Below are 21,954 nucleotides of genomic sequence, written 5' to 3'. Positions count from 1 at the left end.
GTTGTATTAACTCTGGCGGTCACCGATCACTTACACATATAAGCAATTACACATACGAGTGATCATGGCTGTATGTGTATGTCTAGTTAAGGTTAAAGTCAAAAGGAATAACATCCCAAGTTCTCTTTTCTATGCCCAAATTTTCTCACCAACCAAACGAAGAAGCATAAGGGACTCCTTGATAGCCGGTGGGTACAATAGAATAGAATTCCTTATAAAGTCTAGAGATCCCATTTTCCCTTGAAAAAAAGAACAGTTTCCATTATCAAAAGCTAACTAGATCTTCTTCCCCAAAAATGTTTTTCCCTAGCCTTTTCACATGCGTGTCCTGTGCTTATCACTGAAGATTTGCTAAAAGTGATTCAAAATGTTCTCAAAATGCATGACCTACCAAAAGTGATAATGTTTATATGTACATCTTCTCATGTTTGTGAATAAATAGTGAAGTTAATTTTTTTTTTTTTTTTTTTAAATTCTTAAGGTAATGGGCTTCCTCTCCAATGGAATCTTATCTCCACAAACATTTATCGTGCCATCTTGATGTATCGGAGAGTTCAGATCCTCTGCCATGCACGGAATGATCGATATTATAGTATGTGTAACAACTTATTTCGAGAGTCAAAGCATTAATCAAAGGCTCGATTGAATACGCTGAGGCCCAAAATAAATTGTTGACAACAAGTGAATTATTTTAAATCTTGATATAATCGAGTTGAATTCTTGAAATTCTCGATTTAATGTGTTATTCGTATCTAGAACATACCACATGATCAGTGTAATTGTTGACCAAGAATACGAGGCTTAGACCCTTCAATCTTGTGGACTTTTGTAGCTGTACAGATAGATTTGCACCAAGAACAGAGTACATTGGGTCCTCCAAAACCCAAATTTTTTAGCGTATGCCTACGTGCTTAAGGTCACATAATTGACCAAATTGAATATATATGTGTGTGTGTGTGTATATACATATATGTATATTTATGAACAGACCTAATGGAAGAAAATTTCGTCCCTTGTTGAGATCAAATGATTTGACACCACTGTAAGATGTGCATGAATAGTACAGCCTCACGCGGTGACCAATTTTATAGTGTGTCGACAGTATTCTGATTTACCTCAAAAGTCTTTTGCTCGACGTGCATGCTAAGCCAACAGAAACAATGTATCTATTGACACATAGAAGTTGACATTTATATCCATTAACATTTAAATTTTTGTGTGTGTGTGTGTGTGTGGAGAAACTGAGATCTCATTGAAGGAAGCAACCCGAATTGAAAAAAAAAAAAAAAAAAAAAAAAAATTTAAAAAATTATACAAAAACCTACTTAATTGATGGTCTTTTATAACAGTTTTCTGAATACTTTTAAGAATTATTTTTTTGAATTCTTAAGAACTTTTGTGATTGACAAACTAAGTAGACTCTAATTTTCTGATAATTTTGTTCAACAGGATATATAAAAGGGTAACAAACTTTTTTTAATGATGAATCAGCCCATTGCCAATAGTGCATTTGGAAGCAAGTTCAAAAAAGAGATGCTTGTCAATTCATGCCAATTACTTGGAAGCAACCTCAAGAGATAATTGTCAATTCCACGCCTAAAATTGACTCTCTATTGCAAATATCCATGTTTGGATGTATGAAAAAGAAGATAATTGTAATGTAGAAAGCCAATCAGCGTCTTTTTAATTTATTAGTTGTCATCAAAACTTGATGAGATGAATCTTTTACAGAAAACAGCATAATTTTCAATGCATTAGGTGTAGGAAATTACATTATCAAAGCGGAATTACCCCACCAATGGGTAAATTAGCCCAATGGTATAACCCCTCCTCTCCCAAAAATGGGGTTCGATCTCCAATTCTCCCGCTTCCATGCTGATTCTTTACCTAGTCCCGTCAAGTCATTCCAAGTCATGAGCGAGTCTGCAGTTCACTATATCGCCCCCAACTCAGACTCGTTAGAGGAGTCGAGCCTGCACCATGGCTTAGTCTTAAGTGATGTCTTCCCTTCTTCAAATAAAAAGACCGAGGGTTTGAATTTCCAATGTAACAAATGTGTCTATGAGAGATTTACCTACAAACAAACAAGCAAGAAAATTTTAATTAAGAAAGAAAGAAAAAGAAATATTTTACAGTATAATTTTAATTTCCTTCCTTGACTAGTAGCAACACACAGCCAAAATGTTGTCCCGAAAAACTCCTATCGTATGTACCTCCGTCATAAAATTGACAAGTAACTGTTCATATATGTGGAATCAAAGTTCTGGATGATGCATAGAATACTAAATTGGCAGGATTGGAGCTGTCTATTATTTGAAAATTTCCAAGGCTGCTAGACAAACACAACAATGATACGCCTAGATTTGTATTGTCAGTTCATACATCAACCAAATATCAATACACGCCAATGCGGGGGACCAACTTCAGCTTTCATTTCTATAATCCTATCAAAAATAAATAAATAAATAAGAGCTTTGAGTTTATAATGATGTGGATATATATTGGTTTTTGATATTATGTAAGTTGATAAGGTTTAAGGTTCTATGGTGAGTACTTATAAGGTGGTCACAGTATAACAAATATATAAATATTATATATACATAAATGCATATACATCCAACTTATTCAATTGCAACCCAAGAAAAATTCAAGCTAACCACATCTTGGTCTTCAAGCAAAGGACCTATCTTGGTCAATAATCTAAGCACAATAATGTTTTTATTCACACCGCTGATGCAAATTGCCTCATTATATTACCATGCAAGGACAAAAACAAGGCTGTCTATGTCAATTAATCTCCCTAATATTGCAAAACACAAGACTTAGAAAAATAAAAGTCACGATCACACCAAATGATATGAAATATATTCTAGGATAATTTCAAATTAGTATATCGTTTTGTCCTCTCTATACAAACATGAATTGAAGTAAAAGCAAAGTTTTCTGTATTAGACAACAAAAGGGACCCAACAGATTGACATTGAACCAGTCAGAAGTTTTATCTATTCGAAGATGCTGGATGACACAATAGTAAAGTTTGTGCATATTATAGCCTAGTGTGGGTTGAGTACTCATCTATTCAAGTGATACTGTCATTGTGGGCCAAATCATATATATGGTTTGAGTTTTCTTGATGTGGATGTACAAATTACAATATACGGTTGCCTTTGCGTAAAATTATTGATGGAAACACACATTCAAGATTATGCGTGTATATGGGTAGGTAATCTGCATTAATAAATGGTACCTGTCATTTTAATTGACAACCACACATTACTTTCATATGAGTCCCTTTTGACATAATGTCCCGATTCATCGCTAACAAATTGTTTTAATGAAGGTTGAACAACTTTAGACATTTTTTTTTTTTTTCCCCTTTGACTCTCTTTCATTTTCTCTTTATTTATTTACCTTTTTTCAAGTTAAAAAGCTTCAACCACCTCTATCGTGACTAAGAAGTAAGAGAACTAGTAGTTGTGAAAGAAATGAGGACATACCTTATTATTGTTAAGGCCCCAGAAAATATGGTCCTATCAGCCCAGGAAGTATTGGCTCAGTGCCATTGAAAAGTGACCCGCATCACCCGAACTTTATTGATCCAAGTCGAGTCGGAGCCCAAACCAGAATGCACCTATGAAAACTTGGCTTCCTACCTTGCGGCCCATGATGTCTGATGCTTGAGTGTAAGGACTCCTTTGGAGCAGATCAGAGTAAATTTAAACCATATAGAATATTAGTAAACAGCAAGATATTTCAAAGAACAAGAGCCCTCAAAGGATTCAGCAAATCAATAAAACTCAAAATCATCTAATTAATACTGTAGATAACAATTGGGGAATAATCTTCTACCTGGGTAGGACAGGCCAACATCTGATCCACATGAAGAAAAATGTAAAATTGATTGTTAAATTTGGAGGAACCAAAGTTAATAAGCTAGCACTGGTCTACCTTTGTTCTAGTGGCATTGCATCTAAACTTCCAATCCACAGATCAAGGTTTCTAGACTGACTGTTAGAAGAAAGGACCAAAAAAAAAAAAAAACAGAAAAAGAAAGTTAATTAGCTAGCTCACTCACCTTTTATCTTGCCTTACATCCGGTACACCTTATACGGAGAGAGTCAGAAGCTTGCCATCGAATCTGTTGACCTATGGCAAGGAACAAACACTCGATCACATCATTTGAGCAAACATAGTACATTTGTAAAATCAGAATTACATTCGTACACCTTCAGGGTGATCAGATATCCTCACCATCATAAACAGAAACATCCACATCATAAGCAGATTGGAGCCTTAATAGTGTATATTTGCATTACATTACATGCAATTCGCACACTGCACAAATGCAGTACACACAATTGCATACATGCAATGAGAAAGACTCATTTCCAATTGCTTGGAGAATGAAATCTGCTCGTTTATAAGTAGCATAAAATTGCAATGGGATCGTTCAATTTGATAGTTTTATTGCCTGGAATTGTCTAACGACTATGAACTCACACTCAATCAATGGAAAAATGGATTAACCATCATTAGCCAAGAGGTCTCAACAATTACTATATAGTAACAGAAAAATTAGCCGATAAGATATAGTAGTATGAATTTTTTTTTTTTTTGAAAGGTGGTATGGTGTTTTTAGTATTTCCTTAAACCATTACCAAGAAATATCTAAGACTAAGAGATTGAACTGGATCTTAATCAATAGAAACAAGGACTGTCTATCATTAGCCTAGAGGTCTCACTGGCTGACAAATTCACCAAGGAAATATACTATTGAAGTAACTCCTTGAGCCAAAAAAGAAGGCTTATAATTTCGGCATGAGAAAAAAATAATAAAAAAAAAAATTAAAAATCGAACTCTTTGATACAGAGCTTGACCTTCCAGGGAACAATATTAGGTGAAAATGAGATTCACTGAACAAATATGATAGAAATGGTTTGAATTACCTGAAAAATGAAATCCCTCTAGAGCAACAGTTGAAGGACCGATGACTTTTGATACTCTGTTATCACAAGGACTTTTAACATCAAATCACTATTTCATCATCCCAAACATGAAATTAGAAGCGAACATTTTGTGAGAAAAATAAATATTTATTTACTATTTGATCAGAGAAAACCAAGAAAATTTTAAACGATTTATAACACAACCCAATAGGTTTAAGGAGTCAAAAGTTATTTCTCTTTCTCCAGATTAACCAACATACACTAAGCCAATGAACAGGATTTTGTCCATCATCTGCAATTCCCATGACCTCAGGGTGCCATTAGTTAATAATGTTCTCGGTGCATGTAAAATTGAAAAAACAGATACAAATTTCTCTGATACAAGAGGAAATCCAAAAAGGAATGCAGTTACAAGGAAAGCTGCTGTGTAAATCGAATCATCAACTGTAAATGGAAGAAAATAAATTTTAAAACAAGTTTACAGAGGGTATGACCCCAAGATCAATACAAAAATGATGAATATGACCCGAAAAGTAACGGATATAAATTGAATCAAGAAGACATAAAGAATCCAATTTTACATGAATGCAAGCTATAATATTGATTCCGCACTAGATGCTACTTTCAGTATCTATGTTACTGATTTTGTTTACAGAAAGAATCCTTGAAACTATACCAAATAATATATGCCAAAAAGGAGTGCACACGCAATGGTAGATGGAACTCAGCAAGATATGTCATTTGAACCATAGCTAATTGCTCGTAAGTTTGAATCCGACATATTTGTCATCCATAGACGAGGGCCTTTAGATTCCCCCAATATATTATAAGCATAGGAAGGCCACCTTACATCCATGGCACATGGTCTTGAACCACCCATGCTGATAATCTTTTGTGTTCTCTCAAGGACTATAAGGCTTGAAAATGTTGAAAAGCTGTTCCCCACAAACACATCAGCCCTTGAGCAAACTTCATAGTCAATAGCTGATTGAATGAGATATGGGTGCTTCTTGTAAATTCCAACAACACCCAATTTCTTCTTCTCAAAAGGAACTAAACCCTCCTTCCATCCATTCAAGATAGAGTTATCTTCAAGAAGAGTATCAGCAACGGCAAGGTAAACAACCATTGGGGTCTCTAGGCCCACGATGTTCCCCACTCTCTCCATAATCTCTTCCTTGCTGCTACAAATTTCGCTGACCTTTGATCTTTGCTCTAGCTTCTTACAGTGAATCATCCAGTCTTTTTCAATCCTCATGTGAACAGCTACATAAGGCACTGGTTGGAGCAAAGCCGTCCCTGAAACAACACCATCTTGTGAAGACCCAATTTTGCTTCTCATCTCTCTTCCTATCTCTCTAATTTTCGAGACAACTCTATCTGCTTCTTTTGAAATTTCATCCACCAAAACTAAACACTCGAAGACCTTCGCGTAGTCCTTAACAGGCCAGTGGTCGTGCCACAGAAATGGGTTCTTTCCTACTACTCGAATTGTCTCATACCCATCATACGGATCATTGCCAAACTGTCTCAATTGATCTAAATCTCTCTCAACCGTCCACTTCCTTCCACTTCCCTTTTGCAGCTCAAGAACATCAGTTCGATTTACAATATCTGAATAACGAGACAGTTGGATGAAACCATTACAAAGCGAATTAAACCTTTCGAATTGGAAGACCTTATCGAATGGAATGGGTTGCAAGAGATCAATTTCTTTGTAAAACAGTGAAGCACTCAAGCTAGGCATCAAAAGAGTTCGATTCAGCATTCTTGCAGTTAAGCAAGCTCTCGCAAAAGCAATCTTCTGATTGTTTAAACCCCATACAATTTGTGGAACCTCCAAGAACTTGAATCTCCGAACTCCAAATTCCGAATTTAAAGAAAAAGAAAGGTTGTGTATTACTAAAAGGTCACTCTGTTCAATGCTCCCAAAGCCAGAGAACGTGGGAAACAAAGCAGCTCTAAGTGCCAGAGCAATGACAACCAAAGCCAGACATTTGCAAGTGAGAGAGTTTAAAGAGAAACCTAAGAATCTCAAGTGCTTGCAACCCCACCAGTCCATTTGAGATTCTTCTATACACATTGACTAAATCATTGCAATCCTACAAAACTACAGCTCTCTCCAATGATCCAATCCAACTTTGCTGTTAAATAAATCACAAGAAACCCATTTCAATACACTAGTCATTTTCACCAGTGGAAAGTACACTTTAAGCCCAACAATTTTTTTTTTTGCTAAAAAAAGGGAAAAATATATATATATATATTAAACATGACCTAGGAATAGAAACAAACACAAGGATTCATATAAACAAGACCATATACTAATTATGTACCTTAATTCAATCGATAATTGATTGAAATAGACAAGACTAATTCAAGCCCTGATACCAAAAATGATCAGGGGAGTGCCAGAAAAACCAATGTGAGACCGGTAATCTGCATATATCAACAAAGAGATCAAAACAGCATAAGAGCCTATCCATTTTCTCACCCAAAATTCATTTAAAAGAAATCATGAATATTTTAGTAGATTCATTGTTTACGATCCAAGAACAAGACGATATATATATATATATAGGGAGGGAGAGATCAATTTTCAAAGCAAATTATGCATGAATATGGATATAACCTTTGAATTCCTGCAAAGACATTGATTAGCAGAATGATTCCAAGACGGTACGAATAAACCCAATTCGGTTTTGATGATAAAAGTATCTGAATTCTGAAGAAAAACCAGATGAGATGATGATGATGATCGGCATGTAAAGGAGTCGAGAAGAGGCAATTTCTCTGAAGTCAAAAGCAAAACCAACACATCACAATCATGACACCAAAGAAAAAAAAAAACAAAAAGAATGTCTGGAAACAGCAAAATCCAAGGTGGAATTAGAAATTCTAAGATAAAAAGAAATTGAAGAGGGGGGGAGAGTGGCAAGAAGGAAATATAATGGGGCCAAACAACATAAGAGAGAGAAAGGAACTAATCGGAGGGAATTGGAAGGGGGAATAAATGGCATGAAGTAAATATGAGGAGCCAAACAGCAGTAAGGAATTCTGGAAGCAGCAAATGGAAAATATATACTATATATTTTCTTTATGAAGATTCGAGAATATAGAAGTAAATAAGTAGAATCTTATGGGTATTGAAATGGAAAAAATTGGGAATGGAAATGAGAAAGCGACGAAAAGGTATGTATAAGGAGCTGTCAGAGACCGACGACGACAAAGAGAGAGTGGTGAGTTGAAATGAAAACCTAAACTGTCTCAACATAAAAGGGCCACCTATTTTGGTTCATCTGACCAACCTGTACCTACGTGGAACCCAGCTAATTTCATGTACATATATATATATATATATATATTATAAGGTTTAGAAATTATATATATATTACTGTATATATTATATATATAAACCCTCACCGGCTGCTTTTCAGTTAAACAATTTATATTGTGTTTAGCTCAAGAGTAAAATGTTATCACTATATTCTTTCCAAATAAATATATTATTTGCTACCCGTATTCAAAATTTAAATCAAATGGCGTGAAAATTAGAGGTAGATCACTTAAAAATCATTTTTCTTTTTTTAATCCTGGTATGAGATAGGAAACATGTGAATGAACTATAAAGAAATTTATTTAATTTAAATTGTCAAAAATATCCTTGTACATTCCTTAGACTTTTCAAACCACTAGGGGGCATGTTTCCCGTTGCAAAATGTTCCGTTATTAAGGAGTAGTTGTGATTATATATTAAATTATTTCATATTTCCAAGTTTCACAAGTTTGAGATTAGTTCTATTATTTTTATATTTCCAAGGTCACACCTGAGAAGTGATATTTGAGTTTGCGTTTGAACTTTTAATTTTCCGAATTGTTTTACCAAAGTTACATAAAGTCGGTTGCATTACATAAAGTGAGATTGAGAGTTAGAGGGCTAGCGACACAAATGTGAGAGAGACACCAATTTTGAAAAATTGTTCAACTTACATTTAACCTACCATTTTTAATTAATTAAAGTAGAGATCTCACTTCCTTATATCAACTTAAAAATCATTTTTCTTTTCTAATTCTTGTATGTGTCTGCTTTTAATCTCCTTCAATCATTGTTCAAGAAATTCAATTGTGCAATGTTACCGTTTGTCAAACCTAAAATAGTTAAAAAAAAAAAGTGAAGAAAAAAAATTAAAAAATCACTGTTAAGAAACTTGAATTGGTTCGATTAGATCTTGACCATCAAGTTGGAGTTAATGTAATTCTAATATTTTGTAGTAGTAAGATTATCTTTTCATTTTCCTTCTTCCAAGGGAATCATAATAAAATATTGATCTATTAATAAAAAATATAGTAGTCAAGGCATGCATGTATTAAGTATAATATTTGCCAAACAAAATTGTATTAAATGTTATACTAACTTTTGTGGTTGTGTTTTAAGACTATTCAATTGCCCAATTGTTGCCCATCACCATTTATTGTTCTTTAAATAGTCCAAAGTTATGAGACATTAATTATGTTAACTAATAGCTTCTTTAAAAGGCACCAACCTTCCTCGGTTTGGAGATTGCCAATATACTATTCCTTTAGGCTCCATTTAAAATATATATATATATTTTTTAGTTTTGGTCATCGTAAAGTATTTATAAAGAAAAAATATTAAAATTTAATAATAATAATTTATTTATCAATTTTCGATAAGTTATTTTAAATGCTTTACTCTATATATTCGACTTCAACCAAACTTTTGCCAAATATTGAAATATATATATATATATTTTTTGAAAAAAATATTTTACATCGAAACAAACGCAGGCTTAAAAAGAAAAAAAAAATTATATTTAGTTTTTTACCTTGTATTCATACATCTAATTCAAAATATATATATATTTTACTTTAAAAATATATATATTTTTTGAAAAAAATATTTTACATCGAAACAAACGAAGGCTTAAAAAGAAAAAAAATAAATAAAATTACATTTAGTTTTTTACCTTGTATTCATACATCTAATTCAAAATAACTTTGGACTTCTAAATATAGTTTTAAGGTCATCTTTTCTTTTTATTTAAGCTCAAATTCTTTGATTTCAAATTCATCCATTTACTCATAAATAAAATACATATAATTTACAGTTGTAATCAGGGGTGAAGCAAGTATATGTCCAGGGGGCACGTGCCCCCTCTGACTTGGTCCCACTTATTATAATACATATACTAAATTTATATATTTTTACATATATATACGAATAAATTCATATAATACCCCCCTCGTTGCATCATTATTATTATTATTTTTTAAAAATAATAATTATCTAGGATAGTCTCTACTTCATTTTATATCCTTTCCGTTGGAGTATAGTTTGCATATATGTGTGTTCTTCAATTTTTCTAACTTTTGCACCAACCCACTTTATTTCTCACAGTTATACTATAATAATTCTACCAACTCTAGCCAAAGTAAGAGTAAACAATTAAAGCGATTTTCAAGGGCTGTTTGTTTGCTAAGAAAATGGTGTTGGAGACAATATAAAGTGGTAAATTTTGCAACTACCAACTTTATTTCTTATAGATGTACTATAATAATCCTCCTTCATAGTATCTACCAATTCGAACTAATTAAAGTAAGAACATGTTTCAAGTCTTCGAAGCAATTTTTTTTTTTAACCTCGAGGTCGAGAACATGTCCTCGACTCTTCCAAAAGCTCTCAGCGGCATTATTTTTAAAGAATCTATTTGTTTAAGAAGAAAATGGTGTCGGAGATAATAGTCTATTTGCTTTGGAATGTGTTTCAAAATTATACTCTATATATATACTTTTATAAAAAAAAATTAACATATATTTTAGTATATTGGCCTTTTATTTTATCACATAAAAATCAAGTTGTTTGGTTGGTGAAATCGAACTGGATTGTTCAAATGGATACATAATCTTAATGTAAGTAAAAAATTAATAGTCTAACAATAATTAATTAATATTTAGTTATTCATATGTTTGAATGAATAGTTATCTATATATATTTAAGAGTTGTGATGCTTTATTTTAATGTAGTAAGAGTTGTTTGCAAAGAGATGTATTTGTTGATGGACAAACGCCTCTCTCAATTTCAACTAATGAGGAACGTTCCCAACCCTCTATAAATATGCAGTAAAATGTCTGAAATCAATAATGCAGTATCACAGCAAAGGTAAATGGTTGAAAAACGTTTTCGCTTTAGTTTTCTCTTCAAACATAATTTCTATATCGTGTATATCATGTTTCTATTTTCTATGAATTTTTCTTACATTTATGCGTTGAATCAAATGTGACTGATGAATTGTTTGGTCAGTTACTTGATAAAGTAATCTGAGACTGTTCAACTTAGTAAGGTGTTTAATTGTTTATAGAGGGCTGGATATACAAATAGTTGAATCTCACTTGGTTGAATTCAAAGATAACACTGTCATTTTTATAGTTCAATTGTAAATTATAAAATATATTTTAATTATCTTCAAGACGCAATTATTATCTCTAAGCCTTGATTTAAAATGATGTGTAATATTTTTATTTGCTTCATTGCAAATATTGCTGTTTATCGCAATCTAAATCCACGCGATGGTCTCCTCTAACAATTGAATATAGGGTTTATTTTGATAATCTGTTCCATCAATTTTAAAGATAGTATTATTATATTTGTTAATTTGTTTTAACAAAGTGAAGATATCACTTCTCTTTTTTTTTTTTTTTTTTAACTTTTCCATTTCTTTTCTTTTACAGATAGTTTTGAAGAAATTTATGAGAATCTTACTTTCCAAAAAATAAAAAAAGTTATCTGAAAAGGTTAAATATATATATATATATATATATATATATATATATATATATAACCAAATCAAGCCTAAAAAACTGTTAAATCTGTCACAAACTTACGTTTCATCCATTATAATATGATGGTACTTCTTTATCTTTTACTAAAGTTAACATTATAATTGGAGCAAAAGTGAATGTGTTACTCTTAACTAGACGGACAAAATATATATGTTGAGAAAGAATTATAATATATACTTACTAAAGATTCTTTATCAAAATAAAAAAATGAAAATCCAATAACAACTGGAAAAGGATTGTAAGTTATATAACAGTGTAAACTTCCCACATTATTCTTTAATCACCTTTTAGGAAATATAAAAGAATAAGAAAAAATAAATAAAGGAATTGTCATTGTCTTTAAGAGCGTGGAAAAAATTGTTAGAAAGGTCAAACTGCATCTCTGTATAGACTTTGTTCGATAAAACGATTCATTTTCAATTCTACAAAATTGAACAACTATTAATTAGGGTAAGGTTGGGTTTGAAATCTAAAAAGACCAACAAAAGTTACAAAACCATTAGTTATAAATATATATTATATAAAATATTTAATTTCTAAAAAATATTTATCATTCACACAAGAATAATAAATAACATGTATTATAAAATTGTATTATGACTTACAGCTTACACAGCTACCCTTTTAACTCTTCCCGCATAGGCCTTGTCATTGTACAAAGTCAAAATCATAAAACCAATCTCAACTTAATTAATTATCTAGGATTCGATTTTTTAATAATAATAATAATAGTTGGTACTTTTAATGCTTGCCTTTAAAATTCTTTGGGCATTTTTTTGGGTATGCCATTACTGGGTGAATTTGGCCCACATGGCTAGAAAAACTCTGGATATAATCCTGTAGTGGTGTGTCCCACTTAAATAACTTACACTTGCAGGGCATTTTCTGGATAAACCTGACAAGACAAATCTTCCGTGACCTGTGCCCCCTATTTTTTTAAAAACTCCACTTATAACGCTCTCTCTTTTTAATGACGTGTCAGGCTTGCCTTTGCAATGCATGCACGCCGTGAAACCTGTGGGGAGCACTGCCATGTCAGAAATTGAATCCCCAACTCCTGACCGCACATTGGACGCATCGATTGAAACGGACGGTTCAGATTGTCTATGGCGCGAGTATCGAGTGTTTCCGTACTCGCACGTGACACAGACCATTCCGCGGTGGATCCGTGGTGTGGATCTGAGCAGCATCTGATCCGACGGCTATTAAGAAATATTTACTTTTTGTTGACTTTCCAATTCTGTTGATGCAAGCAAAGAAGGGCTGGTGAGTCATATGGGCTTTTGTTGGGCTTGGACTATAATAAGGACTCTTATCAACAAGGGTTTTTCTTTAAAAAAAAACAAAAAACCTACTACTCAAAAGCCTTCGTTCCTTCCATCACATTGTCAATTAGATTGAATTTTAAGTGCACACTGAATCTGTAAGTTTTTTACTGTGTTAATCTTAAATGTTTACTTATATATTATATAGTTACATCAACACGTGACTTTTGAATTAGAAGAAAAATTCACTTGGACGAGTATGGAATCCAATTGTAATCTTTTAGCTTTATTTTAGAAAATTAGGTATTTTAGGACTTTTTACGAATACCATAAATAATAGTAACTTTGTAAAGGGTAACACATCCTAGTTTTAATTAAATTTCTTTATCCATGCTGTCTTAGTTTAATTTATTCACTTAGTTTCCTAGTTTAGCTCGCTTTCCTTAGTTGATCATGTTTGCTTTAATCCTTCATTCTTTCTTTCCTTGCCATTCCTTCTCAATCCTATTCCGGTAACTTTAGTTTCCATTTCAATCTAATTTCATTTTCATTTTAAAGTCTTGTTCACTTAAGGCAATTTGAACCCATCAAGTTTGATGTTCTTTTTTCCCTTAATTACATGTTTAACATTTTTCATAAAATAAACTAGGTTTGACCAGATCTTTACAAAATCAAATCAAGCTTTTGGTTTTGACAAGCCCACATTTGTCATTTTCTAAATCGGTAGGCCTTGTCGATTTAGTGGTCAACATATTTTGCACGCTCGATGGGACCTGTGTCGAGAAGAATTGCAATGATTCAGCAAGATGAATGTTGATTTTAACATTGTGCAATCGGCTTCTCAGTCGATGTACTAATATTCTGGTTCATGTACCACAATCTCTGGTATATGGGGTTTAGCCGATGGCCAAGCAACCATATGCATGGCCAAAATATTACCATCCATCAATGATCGTAGATCAGCCACTATTGGAAGATCAAGATAAACCAATTACTAATGTGTCGTTTATTGATATGATGGATGTTATCTATTAAAAGGTTAATTGACCAAAGTACGGGAATTCGCATACTGAAGTGACTGACCTGATAGATTACCATAGAAGATACAATGATTTGTGACCCTTAATGACAAAGAATATCAACCATATAGTCAACATGATTATTATCGAGCAGCCAATGGTAAATCAATTGCAATAGATGACTTATCGGCAACAAAATTGGATAGGCTATCAGCCTCATACTGAAATGGGCCAGTCTTGCCAATTTAGTGAGCAAACAAATCAATAAAAGTTGGCCAAAATATCACATTGGGGGCAACCAATATTGCATCTGCCATATGGTTTACCAGAATATCAATCGTAACTCGCTACAGATCAATCATCAGTGGAATAACAGTTGCATGTTGCCGAAAAATCCAATTAGCAACAGTGTTAGTCAGAATATCAGTCACCATTTGTGACAACTGAAAAATCAGTCACATACTGAAATTGGTTAGCCTTGTCAATTTATTGAATGGACAAATCAGCTGCCAGTAGAAGATCAGCTATATAGCTGGCTTCATTATCATCAATATTAAAATCGACACAAGGGGATCATTCGGTAGCAATACTAAAATTGGAAACAACGCCTTATTGTGAGATCATCCTTTGGCTGCAAAATGCCAGTAATGCTCCAAATGTCTCGTTTGGTCGTGAAAGCAAGGCTCAAGCAACTTTGTGTTGGAAATGGGGGCATTAAAAACATAAACTTTGGATGAGATTTGAAATAGATTCTGCTAATAATTTTTTACGGATCTCTAGACAAGCGCGTTTCTCTCCGCAAGGAGATGAACATGGTATATTTACTTTCTGAAATCCATTTCCGGATGAATGAGAAATTAGCTCCAAAGTGTAGTGTTTTGATAAGCCTAAATGGGTATGCAAAATGTGGGAAGTGTTTGTCCCACATGGAAAAAATGTTGAAACAAATTGAAATTTAAATAAGCTGAGTTTAGGATTTGGGCTTGGGCTTGGGCTTGGGCCTAATTGTAAAGTCCAGATTATTCTTTTTTGGAATTTTGGATTGGGCCTAATTTTGGGCTGGGCTTATTTAAATGGGTTTCACAAATGAGTGGGGTTTTTGGGTGGTTGGTTTTTTTGAATTAAAAAAACTACTTTTTAGTTTTTCTAAAAGGTTACACCTTTTAAATTAAAAAACCACTTTTAGTTTTTTCCAAAGGGTTACACCTTTTTCCGAACCATCATAACCCATAGTTGCACCCACTCGAAAAGGCACATTGCAACCTATTGGAATGGATGTGTCTATTGGTGAACAGACACCATGTGAACCATTGCAACCTATTGGAATGGATGTGTCTATTGGTGAACAGACACCATGTGAACCATTGCAACCTATTGGAATGGATGTGTCTAGTGGTGAATAGATACCATGTGAACCATTGCAACCTATTGCAATGGTTGTGTCCAATGATGAAAAGACGCACCCCATTCGAAAAGGCATTTCTGTTTCTATAAATAACCCCCTTTAGATCATTTGTAATTCATTCATTTTCATTTTCTTCTATCTCCCTCTCTAGACTTGAACCCAACCCAAGTGGGTTCAAATCATTGGTTAAGTGGTTCGAACCACTTAGACCCTAATCCAATTTCATCGAGCCATATTAAGATTGGTCCGAACCATTTGATTCGAATTGCACTCAATTCAGCATTTATATAGCATAGATGCATTTTTGAGTCAGAGAGAGTATTACACAGAGGAGGTTCGCCGTATCCACGAGTTTGTAGTGCTGCTACTGGTGGATGTAGACCGTTGTATCCTGGGAGATAGACGCCACTGAGTCCGTTAGCACCATAGCGGGGCGAATCTGTCTTAAGGATATAGTATCCAATACTAGCCTCGGTCCAGGTTCATTCCTTGCATATTATTATTATTTTATTGCTTTATTTTGTATATTTAATTAAATATAGAGTTGCATATTTAATTAATGATTTATTAGCATATTGTTAATTATCTCATGACATATTAGTATAAAGGTTGTTATATCTTAAAAGTCACATTAAGCATATATTTTACCAACAATCTTAAGACAGATTCCTTCATTGCGTAGATTTTATTATATGTTTCTATTTAAGATATAAACAAGTAGATATTATACTAATAGTTGAGATATGATAAAATAATGTTATATACATTATTATATGATAATATGTTAAATATTAATGCATTCAATATTATGTGAAATTGAAGCATGTTATATAAGTGGATTATTGAATTATTCAATATTGGTTGAATTATTTACTTTTGTAATATGATATTATGAAGTATATGACATTACCTTAAACATGTATCAACTAGAGGTGAAAAAAGATACTTCGTTACTTTTATCATTGGTTGCACAAGATACCGTTATGTGTATTTGCCACGAAGCAAAGATGAAACCTTAGAAATGTGACACCATATGAATTATAAAAAATTCGAAGACCTTCTTATAAATTCTTAAAAATGTGGGGGTGTCTAACTAAGGTTGTACTTTCTCCTAAGAAAGTTAAAGTGAGACCTATAATGTGGCAACCTTGTGGGTGGGTGTGCCGTGGGCGGGTGCAAGAGGCACTGACATGTTATCACATTGAGCAAGTTACAGGTGCACAGTCCCACACCACCTACGTAAGGGAAAGGTAAAGTGATTTTATGTAGTGGTGTTATCTCCAATTGGTACGAGGCTTTTTGAGATAAAATCCAATAATAAAATCGTGCGGGCTTGATCCCAAAGTGGACAATATCATACTATGTGATGGAGTGGATCGTTACATAAAGCCTTTGATAGGTTATAACATCAGTGTATATCATTTTCATGTAGGCTAGAACGTCTACATCTTTTGGTCCTAATTTTCTAGTATGTTTATTAGAGAATGAGCCACAAATCTTTTTTTCTTAAATTAATTATGTGATATAATTAATCATGTGATATAATATGAAACTATATTGTTATGCAAATTCAATACTATTTTTACAAAAGTTTATTATTTGAAATTATAATATTGAGATATGTGGTTGAATTACTTAGTGTACGTAGTAATTTAATTTTACAATATAGCTTATTAATGTGTGATATTATTAATTTTGTATGAGTTCATGACTGGTTTGTGTATTTAATACAACAGACAAAAATTGATTAGTCTAAGTATGTCAATTCTTCCAATAGTCAAGGGAGAAAGATCTATACTAGTGTCTAAGACACGTATAGCTGTGAATGGGCTAAATAAGAAAAGATTTTTCGATAACTCTAAAGAGTTTAATGTTATGGATATATTAAGCTAGTACACTGAGACAAGCTAAATCAAACTAGTTAACTCTAATGTACAATTTAGCTAAAAGCTAAAATGTTACTGAGTTGCAAACAAGGTAGCTTAGCTATAAGCTAAAATGATTAATGAGGTGCACAGAACCTAAGAGGAAGATGGAAAATCTGTTAGTTGGTTCTAGCTCTCAACTTGATAGTAAAAAACACGAGGGTGATGAGTAGCTATTTTAGCCATAAGCTATTTGAGCTATTCATCATATCTGCTCATGTGGAGGGAATAATACTACTTATAAAGTAGTAGTTTTTGAAGAATATTCTTTAAAACAAATTACTCTACTACCAAGGTAGACTACTTAGATAAGTGTGTACTAAAACTATGAACTACTAGAATTGATAGCTAAACAAACTTAACTTCAAGCTAGCGGTAATAGCTAAAAAGTGGGTGCTCATCATAACCTAGTAGTGAAATATGAGAAGAGTGTACTTAATCTAAGCTAGTAATGATAGTTAAGAACTCACTTTTGACTAGTAATGATAGCTAAGAAGTGAGTGCTCACTCTGTGGTGATTGTATCCAAAGCTTAAATAATAAGATAATTATTTGCTTAAATGATTGAGTTATGTGATGTGTGACACATGAAAGGTTATAACATGTTAATATGACTGACTTAACATGAACCTAAACATGAATAACTCAATTTACAAATATAAAAGAAGTAAAAGCAAATATTAATTAGAACCCATTGTAATTAATATCTTTAGCATTAATTCACGGTAATGTCGGTGAATTATTATAAGAATATGCTAAAGATAAAGTGAGTACATATGCACTAGAGACTATTATATATGCTTGTTGAGAAGCGAATATAGAACCTTGAAAAGGTAGATGAGGTGAAGTATTTAATATATGGTACTTTCATAGTTGAAAAATCATAATAAATACATTAGAGATAAAATTTCAGGATTATCCCAAAGTTGTGAGGAGATATTATCCATAGATGAAATTTGTTACGAGTCACTCATCTTAACAGAAATACTTATAAATGTGGGGGGTTCCAAGTCCTAAGAGCTTTAGGATAGAACCAAAAATCATTTATATTATTATAACAATAGTACGTGCATATTATTTTCTACGAGGAAAATATTATGGAACAACTAGAAGAGTTCTTTTTTCAGTTGAAGTGCTGAGTTATTTGTTCCAGTTGAAAAGTCAAGTGTGTAAGCTTATAAGTCCTTGAGTGGATTAAAGCTACTACCAAGACAATGACATAAATGTGATGCGTAAGTCATTGTATGCCTTAAAATATAAATGATATACTGAATGGTATATTTGATATGAAAGATTTAACATCTGATAATATAGTATATTCTCAATAGAGTGAGATTGAGATAATACTAGTTATGATAACAAAAGCCTAGCTAACTTTTGTAGATGTAAATCTCAAATATATATACTAACCAAAGTATATCATTGGTTGAGATTGCAAGGCAACTTAATAACTGTGTTTAATTGCACATTTTCAATCCAGGATCGGATCACTAAAAAACAATAAATTGGGTAGTTGAGATACACCCTAAATCCAATATTGCATAGATCGAGGTATCTAACTAAATTGGAGGTGTAACAGTGATGCAATCTGGATATGGGATATTAAAGACTTCAAATCCAATAGTGGATATGTCTTTTATATTAAAGGTGTAGTTCTATGTTCTTAATATAACTCAAAGTTAGAAACTTTGAATAAATCAAATAGGGAAGTCAATAGACTTCACTTAGAGGAAAATTCAAAGTAAGTCTACACCTATGCCACTAAAGAAAATGATATTGCTAACAATAAGCAATTTTAGGGCACAAAGTATACAGTTGCTGTCACCTGGAGAAATCTCTGCAGAGTGTAATATTTCTAAACACAACCTTGTGGCCACATATAAAATTGAAGGTTGTACTAAGAGAGCAATTGTACAGTTCATCAAGGGGAATGGGGTTTAAAGCCGAAAGCTAACGAGTCACCTTAATGGAAACCCAACCTAGCTGACTGGAGATCCCAAGATCTAGGTTCAAAGGGACAACATAAATTCTGAGTGACTCACCAGAAGCACTGGGAAGATATAAATCTTCTACCCATTTCTATGATGAGACAGTGCTGCCTACAGCGATGATCAGGATAAGCTACGCTTTTAATGACTCTTATACCTTGAAAATTCAAGTGGGGTTTGGTAGGATACTCTTAATAAGAAGTCACCTATATGAGTGTGAAGTAAGGCCGCTTCTATGAGAACTATAAAGGCTAAGTTTTCTAGAGCACTCATTGAATACCAGGACTTGTTCAGGGCCAAAATGAACACAACAATGAGAACCAACTTTGTGAGGAAAGCTACTGTGTGTTTGTTATTGTCTTGGTTTACACAAACGGCTGAACAGTTCAAGACATCGCGTTCACTGGTTAGCCAGTAAATCCGATAGCAATACACTAGGGAAGGTTCAAAGCCAAAAGCCACCTATCCTGATGCAGTAACTTTTCGATTATACTCTCTCTAGTGTCTGCATGATCATCTTTTGCATTTTACGCAAATTTTCATTCATGTGGGGGATTGTTGGAAATGGGGGCATTAAAAACATAAACTTTGGATGAGATTTGAAATAGATTCTGCTAATAATTTTTTACGGATCTCTAGACAAGCGCGTTTCTCTCCGCAAGGAGATGAACATGGTATATTTACTTTCTGAAATCCATTTCCGGATGAATGAGAAATTAGCTCCAAAGTGTAGTGTTTTGATAAGCCTAAATGGGTATGCAAAATGTGGGAAGTGTTTGTCCCACATGGAAAAAATGTTGAAACAAATTGAAATTTAAATAAGCTGAGTTTAGGATTTGGGCTTGGGCTTGGGCTTGGGCCTAATTGTAAAGTCCAGATTATTCTTTTTTGGAATTTTGGATTGGGCCTAATTTTGGGCTGGGCTTATTTAAATGGGTTTCACAAATGAGTGGGGTTTTTGGGTGGTTGGTTTTTTTGAATTAAAAAAACTACTTTTTAGTTTTTCTAAAAGGTTACACCTTTTAAATTAAAAAACCACTTTTAGTTTTTTCCAAAGGGTTACACCTTTTTCCGAACCATCATAACCCATAGTTGCACCCACTCGAAAAGGCACATTGCAACCTATTGGAATGGATGTGTCTATTGGTGAACAGACACCATGTGAACCATTGCAACCTATTGGAATGGATGTGTCTATTGGTGAACAGACACCATGTGAACCATTGCAACCTATTGGAATGGATGTGTCTAGTGGTGAATAGATACCATGTGAACCATTGCAACCTATTGCAATGGTTGTGTCCAATGATGAAAAGACGCACCCCATTCGAAAAGGCATTTCTGTTTCTATAAATAACCCCCTTTAGATCATTTGTAATTCATTCATTTTCATTTTTTTCTATCTCCCTCTCTAGACTTGAACCCAACCCAAGTGGGTTCAAATCATTGGTTAAGTGGTTCGAACCACTTAGACCCTAATCCAATTTCATCGAGCCATATTAAGATTGGTCCGAACCATTTGATTCGAATTGCACTCAATTCAGCATTTATATAGCATAGATGCATTTTTGAGTCAGAGAGAGTATTACACAGAGGAGGTTCGCCGTATCCACGAGTTTGTAGTGCTGCTACTGGTGGATGTAGACCGTTGTATCCTGGGAGATAGACGCCACTGAGTCCGTTAGCACCATAGCGGGGCGAATCTGTCTTAAGGATATAGTATCCAATACTAGCCTCGGTCCAGGTTCATTCCTTGCATATTATTATTATTTTATTGCTTTATTTTGTATATTTAATTAAATATAGAGTTGCATATTTAATTAATGATTTATTAGCATATTGTTAATTATCTCATGACATATTAGTATAAAGGTTGTTATATCTTAAAAGTCACATTAAGCATATATTTTACCAACACTTTGAAGAAGCTCAACAAAAGAACTCAAGATTTGATTAGTATGCCATTCAATTCGGTGAATAGTTGTAGACTCATTTATGTCAAAGCCCTTTTGTGGTTCGTAATTAGCAAGCGCCTTTTTCTTAGATCCCATTGTGATCCTCATACTTTTACTATGTAACCAGTGAGAGTAATTAAGAATTGAAATAAATGCAAGGTGTTTAAACCATCATACAACTGTAATGGGAATCCAAGTCAACTTAGAGCTAGCAATGAATTACACAATGCATATTATAAATATAGACATAAGATTTGTCATGCTCATTTGATAAGTATGGCCAAAATGAGGAAATCAGATAAGAGGCCGGACAAGAAGGTAGAGAAATGAATTATAACTGGTCCATGATAACCAGAGGTAATACAAATTGGAGATAATAATTGAAGAAGGTTAAAATGGTTTAGTTAAGTAGTTCATCGGTTGACGAGGGGCTTATTCCCAGGGATTCTTTACTTCTTTTGAAAGGTTGGGGCTATCATAATGTGGTGGTGGAAGGGAACTGTATGCAATTATGCAAATGCATGTTGTTGTGAAAGCTCTGGTGGTTTTCATGGATGTTTCGTCTCTTCTCAAGGAATGTTTGGGTTCTT

At 33.3% G+C, this 21,954-nt stretch overlaps 1 protein-coding gene across 3 annotated transcripts; it reads right to left on the bottom strand.

The window, feature by feature from the left end:
* Positions 1–1,672: 1,672 nt before the first annotated feature.
* On the bottom strand, positions 1,673–8,053 carry LOC132303936 (O-fucosyltransferase 23). Of its 3 annotated transcripts, XR_009481455.1 has the most exons (6): positions 7,580–8,053; positions 7,284–7,386; positions 4,948–5,003; positions 4,076–4,146; positions 3,498–3,693; positions 1,673–2,074 (listed from the first exon to the last, which is right to left on the bottom strand). XR_009481455.1 is itself a non-coding variant. In XM_059801396.1 (3 exons), the coding sequence occupies exon 3, from the start codon at positions 7,028–7,030 to the stop codon at positions 5,672–5,674; it is 1,359 nt and encodes a 452-aa protein (XP_059657379.1). In that variant the 5' UTR covers positions 7,031–7,091; positions 7,284–7,386; positions 7,580–8,047; the 3' UTR covers positions 5,369–5,671. The 3 variants fall into 3 exon arrangements, 1 of the variants encoding a protein (XP_059657379.1); XR_009481449.1 differs by having other exon boundaries at positions 3,498–4,146; XM_059801396.1 differs by lacking the exons at positions 1,673–2,074; positions 3,498–3,693; positions 4,076–4,146; positions 4,948–5,003 and adding an exon at positions 5,369–7,091 and having other exon boundaries at positions 7,580–8,047.
* Between the last annotated feature and the right edge of the window lie 13,901 nt (positions 8,054–21,954).

The sequence above is a fragment of the Cornus florida genome, unplaced genomic scaffold (genome assembly GCF_030987335.1).
Source record: "Cornus florida cultivar Cherokee Brave unplaced genomic scaffold, ASM3098733v1 CherokeeBrave_3.0.0_Hap2_Chr01, whole genome shotgun sequence".
Taxonomy (NCBI): Eukaryota; Viridiplantae; Streptophyta; class Magnoliopsida; order Cornales; family Cornaceae; genus Cornus; species Cornus florida.
The sequence above is the reverse complement of the archived record's forward strand: the minus strand, read 5'-3'. Positions and strand labels throughout refer to the sequence as shown.